This window comes from Hypomesus transpacificus, chromosome 3, assembly GCF_021917145.1.
Source record: "Hypomesus transpacificus isolate Combined female chromosome 3, fHypTra1, whole genome shotgun sequence".
NCBI lineage: Eukaryota > Metazoa > Chordata > Actinopteri > Osmeriformes > Osmeridae > Hypomesus > Hypomesus transpacificus.
Genome location: NC_061062.1, coordinates 13,583,024 through 13,599,446, shown reverse-complemented (window position 1 = coordinate 13,599,446; position 16,423 = coordinate 13,583,024). Strand labels below are relative to the sequence as shown.

The 16,423-nt window shown below is 43.7% G+C and overlaps 2 protein-coding genes across 2 annotated transcripts in view; one reads left to right on the top strand and one right to left on the bottom strand.

The window, feature by feature from the left end:
- The window catches only part of ltk (leukocyte receptor tyrosine kinase), a 35,648-nt gene extending 31,022 nt beyond the window's left edge, over positions 1 to 4,626 (top strand). Inside the window, exons 23-29 of the mRNA XM_047018390.1 lie at positions 407 to 536; positions 852 to 949; positions 1,078 to 1,170; positions 1,342 to 1,443; positions 1,603 to 1,737; positions 2,140 to 2,230; positions 2,462 to 4,626. Coding sequence (XP_046874346.1) covers positions 407 to 536; positions 852 to 949; positions 1,078 to 1,170; positions 1,342 to 1,443; positions 1,603 to 1,737; positions 2,140 to 2,230; positions 2,462 to 3,520 — 1,708 coding nt within the window. The 3' untranslated portion in view covers positions 3,521 to 4,626. The remainder of the gene's footprint in view (positions 1 to 406; positions 537 to 851; positions 950 to 1,077; positions 1,171 to 1,341; positions 1,444 to 1,602; positions 1,738 to 2,139; positions 2,231 to 2,461) is intronic.
- A 2,244-nt stretch (positions 4,627 to 6,870) lies between these two features.
- Positions 6,871 to 16,188, bottom strand: itpka (inositol-trisphosphate 3-kinase A). The gene is made up of 7 exons (XM_047051985.1): positions 15,369 to 16,188; positions 10,459 to 10,558; positions 10,143 to 10,356; positions 8,439 to 8,643; positions 8,231 to 8,332; positions 7,707 to 7,778; positions 6,871 to 7,578 (listed from the first exon to the last, which is right to left on the bottom strand). Exons 1-7 carry the CDS (start codon positions 15,786 to 15,788, stop codon positions 7,321 to 7,323), a joined length of 1,371 nt encoding a protein of 456 aa, XP_046907941.1. The 5' UTR covers positions 15,789 to 16,188; the 3' UTR covers positions 6,871 to 7,320.
- Between the last annotated feature and the right edge of the window lie 235 nt (positions 16,189 to 16,423).

Here is a 16,423-nt window from a genome sequence, read left to right as displayed (position 1 = left end):
ATGTGATGGGCCCCTGGAGACTCGTATTCATGACTCAGAGAACTGAATCAGCGCAGCACAGTTTTTGGAAGGCATTTGCTAATAGTATCGCTATGGAGCCGTCAGCAAAACGCACACCATTAAATGTGTCCCAGGACTGAATTCTGGCACACACACTTATGGCCAGATCTTGGTGCACAGCAATGAGCTAACCCCTAAAATGCAATACCGAGAATCCTGAAAGTTTTGTCAACAAATAAATCTGTGTAACTGGATTTTGTGAAAATTATGTTCTACTTTTATTCAAATTGGCCTATATAACTATTGGCTTTAGTTTCCCTCTCCTACATTTGGCAGATGCTAACAGGAAAATGGCTTAAAAACCTGAACATAAATGTGCATTGTGTCTTTGTCCGTGTATCCACAGTAAGTTCAGCCACCAGAATATTGTGCGTTGCATTGGAGTGAGTCTTCAGATCCTGCCCCGGTTCATCCTGCTGGAACTGATGACTGGAGGAGACATGAAGAGTTTCCTCAGGCAGAACAGACCCAGAGCTGTACGTCTCCAGAGTGCCTCGTAATCATCCATCATTCTGCAACACACTGTGTCCCAATCAAAGTCATCCTCTACAGTGTACATCTCTCTTTGTAGAATATTGTGTCAGGGCAAGGGGTGTGTGTGTGTCTGTGTGTGTGTGTGTGTGTGGGGGGGGGGGGGCGGAGCATGGGGAGGCTTGTTTAAAGATGATGGTTATGGTTAAGGTGACGGTGAGGGATAACAAGATTTTGAAAGAGACCCACAAGAATAGCAATACAAACTTGAGTGTCTTTGTTTACTATGTGAAACTAATCGTGTGTGTGTCTGTCTCCAGGGTCAGTCCTCGTCTCTCACCATGCTGGAGCTTCTCCACATGGCCAGAGACATCGCGTTCGGCTGCCGCTACCTGGAGGAGAACCACTTCATACACAGGTTTCAACTCCCCTGCCTCATCCCACTTCATCACCATGTTTCATCATTCATTATCACCATGATAGAAAGCATTAGCACATCTCTACCTGGGATTTGGATTGATTTTAAAGGTTGTTTTCTGTGTCCAGAGACATAGCTGCCAGAAACTGTCTGCTGACCTGTCCAGGTTCCGACAGAGTGGCCAAGATAGGGGACTTTGGAATGGCTCGTGACATATACAGGTACTCTAACCTATTCCTGTCCATAAACAAACGACGATGAACCTGTAATCAATATACGTTCAAACACATGCAGCATTTAACAGCACCGCCTCGGCCATGAGAGTGTTTTTGCTGTTGTGTGAAGCCTATTTGACAATGTGCTGCCTTTGTGGTGTTAATGCTTCTGTGCAGGGCCAGTTATTACAGAAAGGGTGGGCGTGCCATGCTACCAGTCAAGTGGATGCCTCCTGAAGCCTTCATGGAGGGCATCTTCACCTGCAAGACTGACACATGGTAACCACATACTGCACATACATTATAGCATCATGTATTCAGGATTCAGTAAGACCACCAACAGATTCTTCAAAAGATTCCAAGTTTGTTGAGTGCCCAGCTTGGCCATGAGTATGGTGAAGTCACGGGGAAATCACTGACCTTCATCTCCCCCTGCAGGTCATTTGGAGTACTGCTGTGGGAGATCTTCTCTCTGGGCTACATGCCCTATCCCTGTAAGACCAACCAGGAGGTGCTGGAGTTTGTCACCAGTGGGGGCCGAATGGACCCACCTAAGAGCTGCCCTGGCCCTGTGTAAGAACAGCTTAATCACAGCACAGCCACAGTATTGGGTAGAGCTATCAGGGGATAGGAATGGATCAATGGCAGAGCATTTGACTTCAGATTAAGAAGGACCAGGTTCCGATCTGCCCTGTTCATTGTTTTGTATAAAAGTGTCTGCCAATGAATACATTATTATGGCTCAGTAACACATCAGACACCATATCAGAATTGTAATTGTTTTGTTGTTTATCTGAGATGATGCACAATCTTTATTTACAGAGACAAAGTACTTATTCTTAGATAAGACGACCATTCAGAGGTTGCTATCCATGTCTTAAACATGGCTTAGGGTTAGGCTGAATGCTGTACATACTGTACTGATAGCAGTTGATGAGGGAAGATTGTGTCTTTCCACCCCCCTCTGTTATGCAGCTACCGGATCATGACCCAGTGCTGGCAGCACTGCCCCGAACACCGACCCAACTTCTCCACCATCCTGGAGAGAGTCAACTACTGCACTCAGGTACCCTGGTTTTCTCCTAGCTCCGCCCCACTGATAGACAATACAGACACCACCATTGTTCCTTGTTTACCTTCCCTAACCTTCTGCTCTTTAAACTCTTTATTCTTCCCTCCCTTCCTTCTTTCCTGTTCCCCTTCTCTCTCTCTCCCTCTCTTCCTATGTCTGTCATCTTACCTACCTCCTCCTCCACCCTTCCCCCCTTTATTCACTTTTTCTCCCTCCCTCTCTCAGGACCCAGATGTGATCACCACACCCCTGCCAGTAGAGTATGACCCCACGGTGGAGGAGGATGGGAGCGCAGCACTCCGTCCTGAGACCTCCAGCAGCCTCACTCCTCTTCTAGTCTCTCATTCCTCCTCACAGGATCCCTCCAATCAGCTGGGCGGCCTGGGCCTGGGCCTTGGCACTGCCCCCATGCCCCTCCCCCAGCCCCACAAGCCCCGCCTACTCCTCCAGCGGCCCCAGCAGCTTCCACAGGAAGTGACATCATACCGTGAGGCCTTGGAGCCTTCTTGGGCAGAGCCTGTGCCAGCCATAGGGGCGTGTCAGGGGGCGTGGCTCCACCACCGCCCTTGCTCCAGAAGCTCCTCCTCCTCTGGAAGCCAGAGGCTGAAGAACAAGACCAAGAACCTGTGGAACCCTACTTACGGGTCCTGGGTTCTGGAGAGCTTTGGCAGGGGAAAGAAGGCTCTGGCCCACACCCAGTCCATGCCCCTGTCCACTTCGTCCTCCACATCCACCCCCCAGTCTGCCACTCCCAACACTGCTTTAGAGTGCCCTGAGTCTGGGTGGGATGGATCCAGCAGCCTTGTTGTCTCAAACCCTAGCCCCTCTCCCTCTTGCCAGACTCTGTCTGCCTCCCAGGCACCTACCAACCTGGCCTCCCGGAAATGCCCTACAGGTGGTGCAGGCACAGTGGTTGGCATGGACCTGGCCAAGCTCCAGAGCTTCCCCTGTGGGAACGTCAACTATGCGTACGACGAGCAGAGCTACGAGGCTGAAAGCCTGCCCCTAGTGGTGCCCAAAGCCCCAGAGCCCAGCTCCAGCTCCGGTACCAGCACCATTACAGGCTCTGCCCCCAGCTGCTCCTCAGGGTCTGGGTCAGGCTCAGGCCTGGGGTTGGCTCTGGGTCTGGGCACGACTTCGTCCTGTATGCCCAAGCTGCTCCTGAAGCGCCACGCCAGCTACGGACACGAGGACGTGAGAAGGCACACCAAAGCTGAGAAGCCCACCAGGGACAGAGACTCTGGCTTCTCCCTTTCTGAGGACCTCAGTGTCACTCCCGTTTAGAGCACCGCAACACCCCACCTCAGGGGGTTCTAGAACGCTGGAACAGATTCATCCTAGAATACCCGATTACTGGGGAGTCCTAGAACACAGCCATCACTATGGTAGCAGAACACTGAAACACATCCCTTACTGGCGTACTAGAACACTGGAGTAGACCTAAGACTGGTAGCAGAACACTGGAACATGCTGGAAATGGTAGGTCAGGATCCATGGTTCTGCCTCTACTTAACACTGGGGTTTTAGAACATGGGAACATGCTGTAGGTAACACTGGGGTTGTAGAATGAACCCACTACTGTGGTAGTAGAACACTGGAACACACCCTAACACTCCACGCACACACAGTTCAAACCAACATAAGATTGCAGAAATATGAACCAAGTGATTTTGGCCCTATTTTTGTCAAATACATTTTCATGAAGCTGTGATGCTCCTGGTCAAAATATGAATTTTGTAGATATTCATATTTAGTCATTTTTGTAGAACTGTTTCTCTTTTCTTAGTTGGCGTGTATTTGAGTTCATTGAGTACTAACTTTGTGTTTTTTATTCACATATAATCAAAATAATTTGTCGTTTAGTTAAGTACATTTCTAGGTAAACCTGATCGAATTAAATTTGAAATGAGATTCGAATGGATTTGAAACTAAACAAATACCCTAGTTATGTATGTGTGTGTAAATTGGACTAACTCATGACAGTTGTAGAGGTTTTTACTTCATTTCGAGGATAGCTATGTATGGATGTTTTAATAACGATGTCTTATAGTTGATCACTGCCATTGGCTACCGTCTGTCACTCTGCTGCAGGCTCTGTGCAGTATCTCATTGTACTCAGCAGGGGGCAGCATTTAAATCTGATGCAGTTTACTGTGGTTTGCTTCAAGTGTAGACATGCCATTTTTTTTTTTTTTTCTTTGTTTCTTAGTATTTATATCCATCCTGAACATTATTATTATATTTTTGTTGAAGTGGTACTGTTTGTGTTGATAGTCAATTTTAAGAGAACTTAATAGAAAAATGGGATGAGGATCGAGAAGAAAACGATGGTGGTGATTGATAACGGTGATGATAACGATGGTGGTGATTGATAACGGTGATGATGATGGTGGTGATTGATAACGAGGATGATAACGATGGTGGTGATTGATAACGGTGATGATGATGATGATGATGGTGGTGATTGATAACGGTGATGATGATGGTGGTGATTGATAACGGTGATGATAACGATGGTGGTGATTGATAACGGTGATGATAATGATGGTGGTGATTGATAACGGTGATGATGATGGTGGTGATTGATAACGAGGATGATAACGATGGTGGTGATTGATAACGGTGATGATGGTGGTGATTGATAACGGTGATGATGATGGTGGTGACTGATAACGGTGATGATAACGATGATGGTGATTGATAACGGTGATGATGATGATGATGGTGGTGATTGATAACGGTGATGATGATGGTGGTGATTGATAATGGTGATGATGATGATAATAGTGGTGGTGATTGATAACGGTGATGATGATGATGATGGTGGTGATTGATAACGGTGATGATGATCTTGGTGGTGATTGATAACGGTGATGATGATGATGGTGGTGATTGATAACGGCGATGATGATGGTGATGAGGATTTGGAGGCATGCAAATGTCTGCTGTTTGTGACTCAACTTGATGGGCAAGTTGCCTGGGGGATCAATTACGGTCAAACAATGTGACCGACTCATCCTGACATACTGGTTTACCTGCTCTGATACGGTCTGATCACAGCTGTACTGGTTTACCTGCTCTGATACGGTCTGATCACAGCCGTACTGGTTTACCTGCTCTGATACGGTCTGATCACAGCCATACTGGTTTACCTGCTCTGATACGGTCTGATCACAGCCATAGGTCTTGGTTGGAGGCTCTTTGTGACGCACGCTGGATTCACTCTTTCCTACCATCAGGATACAACCTCCTACCTTTATTGGACTTAATTGAATTACACCTCATGTTACTGACTCACTAGTTGAAAGTGTTGTGCCTACATTAGAACAAATGTTATGATATAAACTCTATGCAATATATTTGTTATGTACCTCACCTCTACCCCAAATAAATAAATATATACAGTGGATCACCTGTGTGGGATTGTGTGTCGGTCTGTAAACAGTACTGTTCCACTTAATGCAGAAAAGATACAAATGTTTGTACAGTATATTTTATTATCACAATTCAGTATGTCCCATCACAGTTAACTCATTGGGATATAAGGCAATAGTGTTTTATTGTGAGGTTATTCATCAACCACCAGAAGACTAAAGACTATCTGATTCACTTTCATTAAGACACAACATGGCCCCTGAAAACCTTTAGCTGTCACATTCAGCTTCTACATGTGGCTAGGGAAGAAATAAAAAGACAATCCATGTTAATTTGATTACAGAATTAAAGATTTATCAATCACACCTTCAGAATGTCCTTAAAACCATTATGCTCACATGAGTGTCAAACTGGGGTAGCAACACTGCAGAGGAGCTAGGATAGCACCACCCTGAGGTACCGGAGATACCAAAGTACCACAGTCAAGGTCACAGTCCTCTGTTTCCTAGGAATAGGGACACCGCTCATTCTGTAGCCCTTGGAGTTTTGGTTCAGACATAAGTGCATGCGTCTGTCATACACTGCATACTAGGCTGTGTTAGATTTGTTACTTGAATGATTACATGCAAATGACAATTGAGGGTCACATGAAAAAAATCCCAAGGTTAGAGGTTGAGAGAAAGTGAGGAGAATGAGACACGGTAATGGAAATGCGCATTAAAACAGATGAGAATAAATGTACAGTTTGGATGTTTATTAGGTTTTTAGTCAAGAGACCAGTGGTTAAGATCTAGACTATGTATTTGTGAATATGAATAAAAATCCAACAGAGGAGCCTTTCTCAAAATCCTAACAGCTGATTAGCTATAGCCTACTATGTACTGACGGGTAGCATTAGCTACTGTACCGTAAGAAAACTAAACTAACAAAAAGCTATCTTTTTACTCAGTTAAACTAGAGCGGCCATAGTTAAGAGTTTACCGAAATAGGGGGATTTGAATATTTGGATAGTGGGGCGGAACAGTTCTAAATTTAGTTTCAGGTTTTTGCTCTTAATCGAGTGAAGTGGCCACATTTGTCAGACCACTATGACCACGAGGAACGGGCCTGCAACGTTGATTTAGGTATTTTGAAGAGGTTAAGGTGGCTATCATTGGTTGAAGGTACAACATTTCATTGGTTGAAGGTACAACATTGTGAAACCCAGTGCATTGAATATCAAGGTGGTAACATACATTTCAACTTATGAACAGCTATACTATTTTCGGTTAAGTTTGTAGTCTTTGAGTCTTACTAGGCATATGAGTCATAATAAAAGGCTTCCTGGGCATATACTCAATGCTGATAAAAAGGGAACCCTTAAATAGATAAAAAGAACAAGAATCCAGGGCTTGGCCATGTTAGAGAAGTTCAGTGGTCAGTGGACAATACAACCGCAACCACTTTTTTAACCTCATTCCTTCCAGAGGACACAGAGACAAGAGTTGTGCTAGGGCAGATACATACAGTGGTCTGCCAAAGGTTTCAGTCATAGTCCCAGTTTTGGATGGATCTGGATGGTTTCTGATTGGTACAGCTTGATCAGCTTCAGTGGTAGACATGTGCTCTGCCCTGCCAGACGTTTGTTCCACAGGAGTCATCTCTCGTGTCACACTACGTGTCAATTCACGAACTTCACTCGTTCATTCACTAGGCTTTTTTTCCTGTAACTAGTATTTTTTACTAGTCACCGATCCCTGAGCGCTGGTGCCCTCATCCTTGGCACCTGCTGTGTTGACAGAGCCCAGGGTGAGGATAAGGTTGTCCAGGCCCAACAGGTAGCCATCTTCACGGTTGCCTTCCTGCCAGGGAACATGGTGGTTGAGCGTGTGGCCCTCTGGTAGCGCCGTGGTCTTGCCGAAGTCAATAAGCCACACCTGAGCTTGTTCAGTGTGGTCGTGGATAAAGAGTAAAGAACTGCCAATGACCTTGGAGATGGGCAGAGTTGAAAGGTTGTCATTGTTGTTACAAATAGAGTCATTCTCGAGACGTGTATTGTATTTTATCATACGTATTGTATCTTTGACAACAGACATCAAGTCAGCCATTTCCTCACCTCATGTTGTTTAAAGAACTCGGATGTCTTGAGAGCTTGCTGTATCTCAGTCAGTCTGCTTAAATATGTGTCCTGTAGGATAGTGATATGGAACATGCTGGGCGTCATATATTTTAGAGATACAGTACATAAACTTCTAGATCTATTTTGCATACCCTTGAACTTGATCAGTTAACAGATGATCATGTTACTGTGATGATGCGTGTGCAGTTCTGTGTACCTTGTGAAACAGCTAATTGAATTTTTGACAGGTGATCGTAGTTGCTCATCCAGACCAAATATTTACCAGTTTGTTTTAGATTTGACTATTTGGAAAACTGTTTGTCTAGAGCCTATCTTAGATGGCACATGCTAATAAATTCTGCGGAAGCCGACAGATTCGTATGTGTGTGTGTGTTTTAGAGACATATGTGGGGCTGCAGACGTACACTGATGTGTGTGTGTGTTTTAGAGACATATGTGAGGCTGCAGACGTACAGTGATGTGTGTGTGTTTTAGAGACATATGTGAGGCTGCAGACGTACACTGATGTGTGTGTTGTCTCCCACAAATTCCCTGAAGACTTTGGTGACGTCCTCCGAAGTCCGCGTCTTTTTGAAGGTGGTGCAGCATGTCCCATCAGCTTTCTAAGAGGGCAAGAAGAACAACTCAGTGTGTGTGTGTTTGTGTGTGTGTGCGTGCGTGTTTGTGTGCATGTGTGTGTGTAAGCGTACAGTTCGTGGTCCAGCCTACCTTGATACCCTCTATCCTGAAGCCCAGAGTGTGTGTGGAGCTGAGAGTCTCTCTCCACTGCATGTAGCGGGGCTTGGTGACTGCCCTCTGCTGGGCTTCCTGGGTGGTTGGGGCCTCTGGGTCCACCTCCAGCATCTTCTCATACAGGTCCCTCCGTAGCTTGGGGCGCTCCCGTGCTCGCACCAACTCATCTTCCAGGTACGTCCTGGACAGTGAGGGGACAGAGAGAGAGAGACAGAGAGAGAGAGAGAGAGAGAGAGAGAGGGAGAGAGAGAGAGAGACAGAGAGATAGAGAGATAGAGAGAGAGAGGTAGTAGTGAAGACAGGCAGAGGTAGAGGGAATGTAGATATGGAGCAACCTCAAACTGTAGGTATACAGTACTGTATGGGTTAGTATCTTTACCCTAATACATTATACATGTACTAGGGTACATACGTATACATTCTAGACTTGATAAGTGACAAAAGAATGTCCTGTGAGTGTTAGTACGGAGCCGTGGTCTACACAACACGGCAGACAACGCTGCTGGTCTGTTAGCGTGAGAGAAGTCTGCTCACTCTTTCACTGAACTTCCGCTCTGAAAAAGAAGGAAGCACAGAGGAGACTCCGGGGGACACAGCTTGTGTGTGAGTGTGTGAGTGTGTGTGAGTGTGTGTGAATGTGTGAGTGCAGACGTGCATGCATGTGCATGCATACATTTATGTGTGTTAGTGGGATTGTGTGAGCTTGTGCAATCCAGATGTGTTAGCAGTAAGTGTTTTTCTTTTTTTCTTTGTGGTCGTTTTTTGTTTGTTTTTTTTTATCTAAGGGGAGTCTCCAGGGACGCCCTATGACTGCACTCATTTGCTTGCTTGTGATTGTGTGTGTAAGTGTGTGTGTGTGTGTTTGTGCGCGCACCCCTGTGTGGCTCAGCACAGGAAACCTGCGGCTCAGTACATTGCATGTTTGTATTCACGTATCATAGATCTATAAAACAACAGGTGCTGGCAAACAACAGCTAATACTCTGCATGTTCAGACTAGCTTATTAAGGCAGAAACTCCCTGTGTTATTTAGTAGTCAACTATCTGTTATCTGTTGCTACTGTTTTCACACTTTGTTTGGTGTGTGCGGCTTACATTATTTTGCCAGGAAACACACAGTAGTTGTGTGTTTTTAATTTTTTAATTTGATAAAGATGACCTTTTAACTTAAAGAAATTGTGTCAGGTCCGGATCTGATTAATCAGTCTGGTCACTGTTATTATAGGATTATTACAGGGATCACGTCATCATACAAATTCTTTTAACTGTATCCACATGCACTTAACAAACAGAGATTCATTTAGACTTGGTTGAGAATGAGTATGTGCTTGATCAAGGCACCAATCTTGATTATACCATGATACTATTCAGCTGTTAAAATAATAACTGGTTACCACAAGACATTTACGTGGAAAAACCGAGGATGCCGTTCGTTTATTTAACTACAGAAATAATGTTTCAGCGGCTAACGTTTTACCATGGATTAAATCTTGTGTGTATGTTTAGCTAATGGCCATTTCCATTTGGCTATCTCAGCATACTCTTAGCTGAGTGCATGAAAGATACGCTATATAACATAACATATAACATATATCACTCTGCAGTTTCATTCCAAATCAAGTTTTAACAAGTTGCAATCAACCTCTTTCTAAACTCTCTGTCTCTCTCATTGGTATCCTACCTCACTCCTATCTTGCAGTCCATGACGCTGGGCAGGTCGAAGGAGGCCAGCAGGTCGGTCATGTGAAGGAAGGTCTCTCCATCTTTCATCACCACCCCGTGGTACCCTGGAACAAACGCCTGCAGCACGTCACCACGGAGACGCTCAAAACACAGCTTCTCGTTCTCCGAGAACTTCTTCAGAATGGTGCCGTCATCGCCAGCCTTGAAACTGCCTGGAGTAGACAAACGAGATCAATTTAATGGGACTGTTTATGCTATTGAATGCAAACAGTCTGGGACAATCAAGCAGGATGTTTGTACACGTGTTTTATTACCTTTATGTCCAGCTAGCTGCACCCAGGACAGTCGTTTCCTCTGGGAGGCCACTAAGGGCCATTGAACGATGGTCTTTATCTTCCACCATGGTCGGCTGTGCTGAGAAACATGGAGGCCAACAAAAGCGAATATGAACCCCACATTCAGCATAATATCATAAACAGGAGGACACAGTTCTCTGACTATTCTTCATCATATAGACTCTGAGGGATTAGGAAAATACTGACATATTCTAATTCGTTCCAATCCATATCTGGGGTTCTTCAGTTTTAATCTCCTGTGTTGGTGATCATGTCTCAGGAGAGACCTCTGTGTTGTTTCCACACTCGATCAACATTGGACTAAATCCCTGTTTTTTGACATCCTTTGAAATCTCCCTATCCCTACAGTACCTCCCTGAATGACCAATGTAACCACTTACACACCATGCTGTCAGCAGCATGTGTTTTTTTACACACACACACACACACACACACACACACACACACACACACACACACACACACACACACACAACTGACAACATGTTTTTTTCACAGACAGAAAAAAAGCACTAAACACCTGCTGAAGAAAAGTAGGAGGAATACTTCATCCATCTGTCATGTACAGGAAAAAGACCGTTACCACGCCAACAAGGCTTCAGTCAGTGGCAAGCAACATGTACATTTTTAAGTCAGTTTTAGCTTTGCTGTCTAATCTGTAAATGGATATGCATAGGAAACAAAGGAGGCTTATTGCTATGATTAACCTAAAACAGGAAGTTGAACCTGTTGCCCAGTACACTGTAGTGAATACTAATTCGAAACACACACGTAAAAACATACATCACAAACAATACATTTGACAATAACACACAAAACAAGAACACTATCATATGAACACTGACTTAACGGTGACATTCCAAACAAGTACCAGATAGTATTGAAAGGCGATATGCTCCACTTGCTGCTGCTCACTCCTGGCACCACTAGCCTCCTGTGAGGGTGTTAGAAGGCACGCTTCCTTACAGGCCCATAAACAATCTCTCTCGCTCTCTCTCTCTAAAATACAAAACCATATACATCATCATCAACTTGTTTGGAAACATTGAGAGTCAAATGTAGAAAAAACTGAAACATCTCCATAGACATAAGCTCAAGCTTCACCTCAGGAACAAAAAAACTCTTCATTCCTACGGTACCCCAGTTTCAACACAGAAACTGTCCATTGTACTTATTGTTGACATTACACATGACTTTGAAAGAGAGCATGCATCAGCCACACCTCTCCTACACTATATGGATATAGCACTACAACACCTAATTAACAAACATCTAATAAAGCAATGCAACACCTCACTAACTCATTTGTGTCTAAAACAGCAGTACAACACTTCATTCTTGTGCCAATAATGATTGTAGAATGTATATTAGTGCTGTAAAATAACTTGAGTTAAAAATGTACAAAAAAAACTTAAATTGAGTCCTGCCCCAAGTCCTTATTTGTGTGTACACACACAGTCAGGCTTAAGACTCAGCCCTTGACAAATATTGAACACATTTACTGTACACAACCACCACAGTCAAACAAAGTATGTTGAACTTGCATTTTACACTTATGTAAAAATGGATGTGTGCATTGTTCCATCTATTCCTGTCCACATGCACTGTCATGGGAACAGCTTCCTTTGATGCTCGTGTAAGTGTAATTTGTTGAACAAAAAACTGGGCAACAACAGCCACAAAGAAAAAAAAGCCCATGGTACTTGAACTTTACCAGCCTATAATTACATAACAGTCACACTGCCTGGAATAGGATACTGACAATAATATGATTCACCCAAGCAGTTTGCTTCTCTCTCTATGGAACTATGGAAGCCGAACCACTAATGGATTCTAAACGGATCTGTTAGTGTGACGGTACCGTACTAGTGGACTCCCGAAGAGATGGAATGTCATAATGCTTTAGTGATTGTGGAAGCTCTATAGATGGAGGGGTTCTGAGGTATGCCGTCCTTAGAAGTGGCTGTCTGTCTAGACACAAGAAACACTGAGAGCTTTGACACTCCCTATCTCAGTGACACCCAAGTGTGCCACCACTCAATTTCTCACATTCAGTGAATTCATCATCACTTTATTACACAAGAACGGGTTTATCAGATTGCTTGTTAGAGGACATAATGTGTGTGTATTTTACATGTACTTATCTTGATCATTATTAAACATGTTTGGTATTAATGCAGTAGGCTATGTTCAGTTAGGTTAGTTAGCGTCAGGCATGAAAACCTTTAATAAAATGGGTCATTGTCAGAGTACAGAATCAGGATTTAAAACTGAAATATCATTGTGGTTGTAAAGGGCATGATGGTGGTGCGTGGGTTGCTTTCTGTGTGTGGGCTGATTGTGCATGACCAGTGCCTGAAAAAGTCAGACCCAACATGTCACGTTTTCCATTTCCTTTAATGCTATTTCTACATGGCTAACAGTCAAAGGCAAGAGTGAGGTTTTCGGTTTTGATAGCGCGATAACCTTGAATTTAATGGGTCATTGCGACCATACTGAATCAGAAATGTAACTCTCTTTGTGGTTTTAAGGGGCATGGTACAGGTTATGTGCACCACACCCCCCGTGTTCTACTTTCTCCATGTGAGCTGAAAAAAGGTTTTAGACCCCGCAAGGCACTTCCTTTTACTCTATTACAGGGTGGCTAACACAGTCAATAGAGGAGAAGGGTGAGGTTTAAGGAGAGTTTAGCTGCCACAGGGCCTCCGTATTGACCCCTGAGAGCTGAAGGAGAGAGGGCAGGCAGTCCGCTGAACACAGAGTGAAGGAACTGTGGAGTGTGTACACTGCAGCGCAGCCTGCCTGGCCATGTGTGTTCAGTCTGTTTAAAGGAAACTGACAGCAGCAGACCTTCTATGGAGGTAGCTGAGAGGAGAAGTAGGATTAGAGAAAGGCAGGCCTGCTTCAAACAATTACACTTGAATGTGACTTGAAGCAGGATGTGATGCTGGACGGGGCAGAAGACAAAGACTACATTGACATGTATCAGACATCACATGCATCACATGTATCAGACATCACATGCATCACTCTGTGATGTGCCCTGAAGTGATAATATGTTTTTGTTATTACCATCAACATTGTAGGTGCTTAAAAACGGTTGTCTGACACTGAAAAGTGTCAGACAAGTGTCTTACCAATTGTATGTTTTGTGTGTGTGTGTGTGTGTGTGTTGGCTATTATACTGTAAGCGCCTGATGTCCCCTTAAAAGCTACCTAAGAAACATTACATTTGTAAAGACATTTTCCAAGTCCTCACAAGTTCAAGTGCTATTTCTAGCGGGGGGAAGGGGGGGGGGTCGAATAACTTTAAGAGTAGGGTTTAGTGGCAGGGATACTTAGGGTTAGTGGCTAAGGTTAGGGTTCAGGTTAGGTTTTTGGGTTAAGTTGAGGGTTAGGGTTTGGGGTTTAGGAAAATGTAAGTGTGAATTCCCACAAGAAACTTGTGTGTATGTTAAATTTTTGTGGGTGTTTTGAACATGAATACAATTAATTCATGAGTTATTTGAACAAATTAGTTTTGTATGTTTATGTAAACATAAGATCTTGGTTTTAGTTCCACATCAATCACAGCTGAAGTAAAATGCACACCCTGCTTGATAAGAGAAACATAATCTACAGAATCCTACTGTAGATCATGCCGCCAGTGTCTGCAATTGTTACTAAGATATAAAACGTTTAAGCCAACGTGAAACGTTCTAGAATGGTAAACAGCTTAATGTTCTGATTCCGAACATCCAATAAATACGTAGAAATCAACAGTAACATAACTGGCCTGGCTACTCTGGTTTCCTCTAGATATGCATCTCTTAAGGAGAGCTATGCATGTCTGAAGATTACCACACAAGAGGAAATGACCTTTTAAATATCTCACATGATCACAAACAAGGCAGAGCGTCCAAACAGCAGCTAAATATGCCAAATGCTCAGTGTTCACACATCATTAGTAATTAGAAACACAGAAATCTGCTGGTTGTCTCCTCAATGTTTTCATTTCGTGCTACTGTCTGATCATGTATTTAATCATTTCTTGTCTTTTAAATTAAACAAAGGCCATGTCAGACCACACTGTGTTGTATTCATTACTGTGTGAGCCATTGTACATGTCAGAGATTAAACAGAGGGCTGTTTAGACTTGTGCATAGTGAGTCAGATGTCTAAGGGTGTGGAGGCAAGACACTACAAGCTTATAAAGCATTACCAGTGTTTTCCCCAACTACCCATCACGGTATGAGAGCTCTGAGGAGTAGGAAGGGATTGGTGATAACAATCAAGTATTCCTCTGTAAGAATCAAGCAAGACCACTAATGCAGTCTTAATATGTCAGTACTGTACTTTGACAATTTCACCATACAGTCAGTCTGCAGTAAAGAGGCTCTTCGTGCAACAGCTCTTTCACTGTTGATTCTCATTGAACCACTGAAGCACATCTCAACAGGCTGCATGAAATCGTTGTTCTTAATAATAACTTTTTACTATTTACTCCCGTCCCATAACACATGACCCTCATCACTTAGTAAATGGTAAATTTGCAGTAGAAATCAGACAAGAGAGTAAACACAAAACGACTTATGGTCGGCATCTTTTCTCAAGGTTTTGCAACAAAGTTGATATAATCATATCATAGAATTATAATTGCATCCAAACTAGTTTAAAAATAGACATAATATGTCGAACATGAATACAATACCACTACATCGAAAACATGAATAAAAGGAGCAACAGGTGTATTATTTCAGCAACTTGATTTACTTGTTGATCTGGTCTGATCGTATAAATCTTTACCAACTGGAGAAAAATTATCACAGAATACTGTCTACAATTATGAAGAGCTGCAAAACTTGGTAGGCTGCAAGAGCTATACTCACTTCCCCCGTGTCCCCTAGGTGATCAAGCGTGATGATGCCTCTGCTCTTCGTCTCGTTGTCGCTGAGGACATCGTCCTCGGACTCCACCAGTGACGACCCTGTTGAGGAGATGGAGGAGTTGGACATCTTCCGTCGCAGCGGGCCGTCCACGTCCCCCCAGTCCTCTTGCTGCATCTCTCGGGAGCAACCACCTGCCTCCGGTGTGATAGTGACTTGCGGTACTCGGCGCACTTCTATAATCGTCTCCGCTTGTGCTGAGCTTAGAAAAGGTTGCTCTGCCGATGGGCCGACCACTTGATCCGCCATCTGAGAGAGTTCATCGCAGATCTCTGTTGATCTGCGGCTGTTTTTGCGCTCGCTGTTGATCCTAGCCCCAGAAAGTCCAGCCTCCTTGGAGGTCTTTCTCCTCTCCTTCGGCATTTGGTGGTGGTGTGTAAACGTGCGACTTGAAGCGCAACAGACTTGGATATACCCAAATAAATCAGTTGAAGCGCTCTCCCTCAAATCTAGTCATTTAAAAAGTCTACAGTTGTATATCTATTTTGTCGTACTGAAACAAAGTAACAGTAATAAGCTATCCTATTCTTCCTAAGCATATTCCTTGAGTTGTACGAGAAAATGCCTCTGGCAATCATCGCCGGCCGCTATCAAAATGCTGACGGTAGATTGTTGTATGGGGAAACCCTCTCCATGTGTGGCGCACACATGCGTCAAACGCCTTTCAGTATTTAATTACATCCGCATATGGCCCTCTACTGTCTTCCTGAGTAGCCTAAAATCAACTGTTTTATTTTGACTTTTTGGCGAGTTACTTCCTTATTCAGTTTCAAACTTCTGCACGCTGACAGGAGCTAATCCCCAAACCTATCCGTGCGCGGCTGAGTTGTCTTTTACAAATTATGCTTTATATCGACTTGTTAGTGGACTGTGGTATTTTATAAAACAGTATTCTAACGACAAATAGGCCTACAATACATCAACTGTCAAGAGTTGAAGCCCTCACTCTTGTGCTATAAACATTTTAACAAAAGAGTGAACTTTTAAATTAAATCGAG